The sequence below is a fragment of the Oncorhynchus clarkii genome, chromosome 29 (assembly GCF_045791955.1).
Source record: "Oncorhynchus clarkii lewisi isolate Uvic-CL-2024 chromosome 29, UVic_Ocla_1.0, whole genome shotgun sequence".
In the NCBI taxonomy this organism is placed as follows: domain Eukaryota; kingdom Metazoa; phylum Chordata; class Actinopteri; order Salmoniformes; family Salmonidae; genus Oncorhynchus; species Oncorhynchus clarkii.
The window spans coordinates 46,998,347-47,007,141 of record NC_092175.1 but is presented as its reverse complement, the minus strand read 5'-3'; the positions used below and the strand labels follow the sequence as shown (position 1 = coordinate 47,007,141).

The 8,795-nt window shown below is 43.7% G+C and overlaps 1 protein-coding gene across 3 annotated transcripts in view; it reads right to left on the bottom strand.

Moving 5' to 3' along the window:
• Positions 1 to 611: 611 nt before the first annotated feature.
• The window catches only part of LOC139388342 (uncharacterized), a 29,033-nt gene continuing 20,849 nt past the window's right edge, over positions 612 to 8,795 (bottom strand). Inside the window, exons 6-8 of one of the 3 annotated variants that reach the window (XM_071134956.1) lie at positions 6,051 to 6,092; positions 2,721 to 4,297; positions 612 to 2,591 (exon numbers count right to left, since the gene is read on the bottom strand). In XM_071134956.1, the coding sequence (XP_070991057.1) occupies positions 6,059 to 6,092 (34 nt within the window). In that variant the 3' untranslated portion in view covers positions 612 to 2,591; positions 2,721 to 4,297; positions 6,051 to 6,058. Of the gene's footprint in view, positions 2,592 to 2,720; positions 4,298 to 6,050; positions 6,093 to 8,795 lie in introns of those variants that run through there. The other 2 variants (XM_071134957.1, XM_071134958.1) reach the window with 2 other exon arrangements.

The window sequence follows — 8,795 nt, the reverse complement described above, 5'->3', positions numbered from 1 at the left end:
TGCTTCATTGACAGCATGGCCAATGTTGAACGTTTATCATTTTAAACATGGAAAAGAGACCCTTAATCCCAGATTTGGGACCACACAGCCACTCCACTGAGTTGCTTTGCAATGCTTGCAGTTAGCCACTGACACTGATTCCTTCCAAACCACTTTCCAACTTGTTGTGTAATGTTTGCACCGATACATTTTATCTCTTCTTTTGACAAAGATTAAAAAGGATTCGCCAGTATATTGTCAACTTGATGCATGATCACGGCTAGCTAAGATTTTGAAAGTAAGATGTTGACATGATCAGTCCAATCAAAGCTACTGTAGATATAACGTGATTTGACGTCATTTTATCTGTGGCCAATGACCTTGAGACTTTTCGGATGGGCGCTTTTATTGTAACTCTATGGCAGGACCCAAGGGGATAGAATTGGCTAGCTCTACCCTTAGACTTGTCGGTGACGTAGTGTCCCCATGAGTGACAGAACACTGAGCCAATAACGACGCAACGCTCTGTATTTGCTGCTGGCTTGCCCCACCACCACAGAAAGCACTGAGCTAGGCTGAAACACCTGCATTTTAGAGCCGCCTTACTCAAGAAAACAAAAAAAGAGACCATGTTTGTTTCCAGCTTTATTAACTCAATGATATATATTTGTCTACATTTTTTGCAAACTGATATGTGACACGTATTAATGCCAAAATAACATGCAAAACAGGCAAGCCCCACCTGCCCTGACTGACGGGTCGCCATTTGCTCTTTACATATTAGTGTTCATAGAATATTAGTGTAACATTTGGTAGTTGTCCGTCATTGTAAATAAGAATTTGTTATTAATCTATGTGCCTGGTGAAGCATTTTGGGAAGGTTTGTGTTATGGGTTTCGTTTGATGCTGTCTGTCGGTAAATGTGAATTACTGCAACACCAGTGTAACCCGGATGTATTGCAATGTGCTGTTACAAGACTGGTTACTCGCATCAGCGACTCTGTCTCGTCAGTTTAGTCCCTATGCCGACAGGAGACGCTCTGATCACTCCTGATATGTAGTTATTAAGAATATGCAACATTGATTCATAACATGTAGTTATCAAGAATATACATCATGGATTCCCAACATCTGAATAACATGTTATCATTAGTCCCCTGACGCCGAAGACGTCGATTAAGACAACCCTCCTCACCTCTCTGATTCAGAGGGGTTGGGGTTACATTTCGGAGGACACATTTCAGTTGTACAACTGTCTAGGTATCCCCCTTTCCCATTGGAATAACAGTGGCCCTAGACTCTGATTGAATGTCAGCTTTACCCAGGGGTGAAAGTAATGTATGTTCCGGTAGGGCGAACCTATTACAATTAATACAACATGCCCCCAAAAAACTACAGTCTATTACACCATTATGGAACAGTACTGCGTGTCAGCCGCAAGAACAATTAGAGGAATTGACTGGAAACCGGGTGGAATGTTCTCCAAACTGCGTTGTCGTTTGAGGAGTAAACTGACGTTTTGTCATGGCGGAGATGAGTGGCCGAGACCGAGGACAACAGTGGATAGATACATCAATTCAGACTACAAGTGTACTGCTCCTAATGACAATCACAGGACATCATTTCAATCTATACGGAGGTGTTTTGTAACACATGTATCTTTCCATTCATCAAATTGCGGATGCACAGTGCACTGTTGGGGTTTGGATGCTGAAATGAATTTGTAAGTGGATGAATGTGCGCGGGTAGCCCACAGGAGCGCCTTTAAGTGATTGTTTGACAACCGGATGAAAACACCATAACTGGTTGTGTTTATGCCACGTTTAAAAAAAGGCATAAACTAAGCTTTCCCTAAATTGAATTAAATTGGCAAAATTATATAGCCTAATTAGCTTCTCCTGTCTATACATAAATGAATAAAATCATTCAAAATAGGCTACTACACCGGAAAGCATGATTTGGCAAGAGGATCATTAGTTTATTTTATTAACGGGTGGATTGTTTTAAATCGCCTACAGTCGGAAGGGCCCGCAATGTGGGCAGCGGCTGCTGCAATACCAATAGATGACTGTTGCGTTGCGACTGTCAGCAATATTTAAAGATTACAATCCGGAAAAACTGTTTTGGAAGCACATGGATATTGCTGTAAAACATATTAGTCAGAAGACTCCAATCTGTATTTTAGCTTTCAAAATTCTTAACTTAAGGCTACTGTTCGTTCGATATCTTCCTGGCACCAGCAGAGAACATCGGCCATGTCCCCCCCCGGTGTGTGCATATTCAGTCTTTATCATTGGATCAGTGCCACTTTTGTTTGTATTTGGACAATAATGTCCCCCTCCATCGTATTTGTGCCTCCCGTTTTCGTAGGCCAATTATATGGATCAGACATCGGGTTTTGTTGATCTGTTCGTCAGTGTCAGCAGAGTAGGCTACTCTGTCATGGTCACAGTAAGAATGCGTGCGTGCTCTTGGCTGGCCGCTACCGATAAGAAATGCCATCTACTTTCACCCCCGGCTTTCCCTTAACATCCCATCACGTATAAAACAAACCTGTTACATTATAGAATCTATGAACATAGAAACGAATCCCATTCTGTTTAAGTATTCACCTTATGATGCCCGTGTCAACGAGGACAATCCAATTTGTGACCTTTTCCTTCTTGTGAATGGGCAAACAATCCTGTTTGATCAGGAACTGGGTCAAGTGGGAAGGGAATCATAAGGTGAATAGAATACACGAACATACTGTACAGAAACTGTCCCAGGCGGGTAGACCGTAACCGGTATGTACCAATACACGCGCATGTACTTTTCTTAGTCCCCCGTTTCTCAAATAAGTTCAAATTTGAGAAACGTTTAGTCACCACACCTTATTAGATCTTCAACATTGCAGAACCAATTTTATTTTTTGGTAAACTTTATTTTCTAAAATTACAAATTGTAAACTTAAAAGACAAATGTCATCGACAAAATTATTGGCACCTCAGAGCTAGTACTTGGTTGCACAGCCTATTGACCAAGATAACCGAAAACACTTCTTGAAGCAAAAAATATATATTCTTGACACACCTTTTCAACTGTCAATTTGGGGACTCTTAGCTGGGCACTCCGGAACCTCTGTTTAGGGGTCATTGTCCTGCTGGAAGACCCACAACCTTTAATGGAGACCCAGTTTTTGGATACTGGGTTGAACATTGGACTCCAGAAACCCAGAATCTGCTGATTTCATGTCTTGCACGTGTTCCAAGACCACTAGTACCAGAAGCAGCAAAGCAACCCAACAGCATTATCAAACCTCCACCATCTATGATTGTATGGAGGGTGTTATTTTATCTGAATGCTTTGTTTTGGTTGTTGGTGACCACCAGGAAGACCCCGCTGCTGAAGGAGACACCAGAAAGCCTGATTTGGACCCCCCCCCCCAACAAGACAAAATAATCAATAAGCAGATTATCAGGGCATTTTGGAGTGCAATGTCTCTCTGTTGAAGGTTGTGGGTCTTCTAGTAGGACAACAACCCTAAAAACACATAGAACCACCCTGGAATAGTTCAAGACGAAAACGCTGGACTGTTCTGGAGAGGCCAGTGAAGAGTCCAGAATTACATCCCTTACCTTGGGGGGAGAGCTCCAAACAGCAGTTGGTGGAGGGCATTGAATAACTAGATCCGCTAATTTTCCGAAGGTCAAATCGGCAGTAGAATAGTGCAGCAAGCTCATTGATGGAAGAAGAAACATTTGTCTTGAACAAAAAGCAAAAACAAGTACTAGCAACAAAATAAACATATGTGTTCTGCAATGTTGACGATCCAATAACCAAAAGGTGTGGAGACCAATTTCAAACGTTAACTTAAGAGAAGAAAAAGGGAATTATTTAAGAGAAGTGGCAAGGATGCCAATCTATTTGGCTGCAATTGTACATCTAGAATATGGAAAGATACATATTCCTCACACCAACACACTGTAACAGGAAGGTATGTGGGGTTCAGTGTGGCTTGAGGACTGCAAGGTGAACCAGGTCCCCCGTGATACAAGTCAGCATCCGACGTCCATCTATGTCTGAGGACGTCGGGAGCTGAGGGGGGGAAACCAGCCTGAACTTAACCCTAAATCTTACACATTTTGAGTTAAATGCCTAAACTCAATCTTTTAAAAAAACTTTGCATTTTGACGTTTGAGAAACATGGATCAACGTCTAATTCTGACGTGAGACTGAGCTGGTAGGAGGCGTTTGGCTCTGTGAAAGAGGAGCAGCCCAGCCTCCCGCTGGGGTCCAACCTCCTCACCCCTCCATAACGCTCTGCTGCACAGGACCTCTGGAGGGGGTGAGAGGGAAAAGAGAAGGAGAGGAGAGTTTGGTTGAGTCAGTGTGTCTGGTTGATAGCAGCAGTCTTTGTGTCAGTTAAACAATGTGAGCCATCCATTCATTCACTGTGTTTTTTGGGGGGGAAATTCACATCAGCGTCACATGCCTGTCCACTGGTCACAATGAGAGGCTCTTAGTTATCTGACGTAATGACACGACACTTCACTGCCCTCTGCCCTCTTGTGGCTGTGTTCCAGACAGACTCCTGACTTCTCCAGGGACAGGTTCTAATTCTCTACCCTTCTAGAAGTGTATACTTGTTCTTTCCTCAGGCATATGGAGGAACCTCCCTCCAGTAGGACCTTCTTAAAAATCGTTTACATCTTTTCCTGATTCCGTTTTAGTATTTTCTACATTTAGTTTTTCCAGGTTTCCACAGGTCTTTTCAGGTTTTCACTCTCAAAAGCACTATTTTTTTTAAAATAGAAAAACAACAAAACTGGATGTTGTAAGTCCACAACAATGATTAAAGCACATCAGGAGACCACTGTGAGGTCTTGGAAACCTCTGTGTTTCTGGGTGTAGTTAGTGTGCATGCACCAGCACGTTGTTTGGTTAGCAATGTTTCTGTGGTGCTCATCTGATTGCAGAGTTTTGTGAGGGATTTTTTCCCACCAGTTTTCAAAACAAAATGGCCACTGGATTAATGAAAATAATCCTATCAGCATTCTGCCAGATAGTCATAGGCTACTTTGTAGTTAACATTTCATTTAGTTTTATTTGGGGAAAGCCTTTCCATCTACCAGAAGACTTATCATCGCCGCTAGCAGCTAAGTGGACATTCCTGCGTCTCTTCAGGAAGTTGCAGGAATATAATTAACTTAGTAGACAATACATACAATTACTAAATTCAATGCAGTTAGTTGATTCCCTACTAAGTACAACAGTTTTTTAAAAATATTGTTGAATTCCGTTTTAAATGTCTGGATTCCGTGGTTCTGTCCTCGTTCTATTTTATAGGACCCTCCTTCTTGCACAAATCCAATGCTTTTAGAGTGGGTGTGAACAGTCATGCACTTCTGGAGAAGGAGAGAGAATCAGAACTCAAGCTTTGTCAAGATCATCTGGGTAGTTATTGTGTGTCTGAGTATCAGTCTGTTGTTGTTGTGTCTGAATGGAAGCCCACCGGTCTGAGTATCTTTTAGGCTTTTAGATGGACAGCACCATGCAATGTCATGCAGCCACGAGGTCAACTCTCCCATGCAGTCAAGTCAGTCAGTCAGCCAACCAATCAGCCACGAGGTCAACTCTCCCATGCAGTCAAGTCAGTCAGTCAGTCAGCCAACCAATCAGCCACGAGGTCAACTCTCCCATGCAGTCAAGTCAGTCATTCAGTCAGCCAACCAATCAGCCACGAGGTCAACTCTCCCATGCAGTCAAGTCAGTCAGTCAGTCAGCCAACCAATCAGCCACCAGGTTCAACTCTCCCATGCAGTCAAGTCAGTCAGCCAACCAATCAGCCATCAGGTTCAACTCAGCCATGCAGTCAAGTCAGTCAGTCAGCCAACCAATCAGCCACCAGGTTCAACTCTCCCATGCAGTCAAGTCAGTCAGTCAGCCAACCAATCAGCCATGAGGTCAACTCTGCCATATAGTCAAGTCAGTCAGTCAACTCTCCCATTCAGATGCAGATGGCCCAGTACCAGCAGTAGTTCAGTAAGAGAGTGTTAGGTGAGACAGTTAGCTAGTGTAAACGTGGTTACCTGCATATTCACTCTGCAATTAGAGAGTAGTTGAAGGTTCTGCTGTAGGATGAAAAACAACAGGGTTAACAACAGATAGGGATATACCTTTACAGTCCCAGCTGCTATACATTTACAGTCCCAGCTGCTATACCTTTACAGTCTCAGCTGCTATACCTTTACAGTCCCAGCTGCTATACCTTTACAGTCCCAGCTGCTATACCTTTACAGTCCCAGCTGCTATACCTTTACAGTCCCAGCTGCTATACCTTTACATCCCCGGCTGCTATACCTTTACAGTCCCAGCTGCTATACCTTTACAGGCCCAGCTGCTATACCTTTACAGTCCCAGCTGCTATACCTTTACAGTCCCAGCTGCTATACCTTTACAGTCCCAGCTGCTATACTTTTACAGTCCCAGCTGCTATACCTTTACAGTCCCAGCTGCTATACCTTTACAGTCCCGGCTGCTATACCTTTACAGTCCCGGCTGCTATACCTTTACAGTCCCGGCTGCTATACCTTTACAGTCCCGGCTGCTATACCTTTACAGTCCCGGCTGCTATACCTTTACAGTCCCGGCTGCTATACCTTTACAGTCCCAGCTGCTATACCTTTACAGTCCCAGCTGCTATACCTTTACAGTCCCAGCTGCTATACCTTTACAGTCCCAGCTGCTATACCTTTACAGCCCCGGCTGCTATACCTTTACAGTCCCAGCTGCTATACCTTTACAGGCCCAGCTGCTATACCTTTACAGTCCCAGCTGCTATACCTTTACAGTCCCAGCTGCTATACCTTTACAGTCCCAGCTGCTATACTTTTACAGTCCCAGCTGCTATACCTTTACAGTCCCAGCTGCTATACCTTTACAGTCCCAGCTGCTATACCTTTACAGTCCCGGCTGCTATACCTTTACAGTCCCGGCTGCTATACCTTTACAGTCCCGGCTGCTATACCTTTACAGTCCCGGCTGCTATACCTTTACAGTCCCGGCTGCTATACCTTTACAGCCCCAGCTGCTATACCTTTACAGACCCAGCTGCTATACCTTTACAGTCCCGGCTGCTATACCTTTACAGACCCAGCTGCTATACCTTTACAGTCCCAGCTGCCATACCTTTACAGTCCCAGCTGCTATACCTTTACAGCCACGGCTGCTATACCTTTACAGTCCCAGCTGCTATACCTTTACAGTCCCAGCTGCTATACCTTTACAGTCCCAGCTGCTATACCTTTACAGTCCCAGCTGCTATACCTTTACAGTCCCAGCTGCTATACCTTTACAGTCCCAGCTGCTATACCTTTACAGTCCCAGCTGCCATACCTTTACAGTCCCAGCTGCCCAGTTATCTGGACTTCAGCTATCGGATAGGATTAAAATACAAAGAAATATAACATGCAGAACGGGAGTCCCCATTCAAGTCAATGATACATGTTCTGTCCATTCTATTTCTATGCATTTAATCCTATCCGATAGGCGAAATCAAAAGAGATAACTGGGCCCTGGAAGCAGACAGACAGAGACACCCAGGTTTTCACTGATAAAGTCTGACTTAGTTGTTGGAGCTAATTTCATCGTTTGATCAAGTCTTAAAATCTGATAGAATTCATCAAAAAATGACTCTGATAAAGTTGTTTATTTTGAAAACGGTTTGGTGGGAGAACGAATCGATACACTAACATATTAATTTCCATTCTAAATTAAAGGTGCAATGCGTAGCATGTTAGTAACATGTAGCAACGTAGCATGTTAGTAGCATGTAGCAACGTAGCATGTTAGTAGCATGTAGCAACGTAATTTCAGAAAATATCCACCACGCATCTGCAGTAATAGTGGAATGATGGAGTTCAAATGATAAAATGGCCGACCGTGATTATTAGCCTTAATTAGTTGAGTGTCAACCTATGTGATTTGCTATGTTATTGTTACCTATGGAGATGTTGAAAATGGTGTTTTACTGGAGTAAAAGTCAGCTACCGTCGACCATTCATCTGGCTGTTGAAAACTACAACCGATTCTATTTGGATTGTTCAGGTTCACCATCAGCAATAGTTTTGGTAGTTTTGCTTTAAACAAGCAGCGTTGTATGTTTTTTTCCATTTTTAAATAGAGGGTAAAGTTCATTTCATAACGAGGACAGAAATCCCTTTTGCGGTGCGCACTGCATGGCCGAAACAGAGAAGACCACTCCATAAAAACATTTAAACTGTAAAAAAAATATATATATATTTTTGAGATGGGGGTGAAATCAAAAGTTATACTAGATATTAATTGGCTGTCATAGCGAATTCTTCAGCTCATTCTGTGAGCTCCTAGGCGTTTCCACTTCACAAATAACAGCACTTACAGTTGACCGGGGCAGGGCGGAAATTTGACTGGCCTGCGTAGTCTCACACACACACACACACACCCTCCTCCCCTAAGCATCACTCCTAAAACAAGTCCAACTATAGAGCTCTGACTCCCCCCTGTCCTCTCCAACTGCCCCCACATCACCCCCCTTCCAGTCCTCCCTCACTCATCCACATACCACAAGCCCAATTTGAATCTGAGCGGGCGGGAAGGAGAGAGCAGCTGAAGGGTTTTTAGGGCAGGCGACCGTTAGACAGGAGCCCCTCCTCAGGGCCCCAGAACAGGAAATGCATATCTGAGCCAGATTTGCTACCATCTCCCCGTCCTAACAAAACTAACCTCTCACTACATAGTCCTCTGTCCTGCTCCCTAGCCTAACCTCTCACTACATAGTCCTCTGTCCTGCTCCC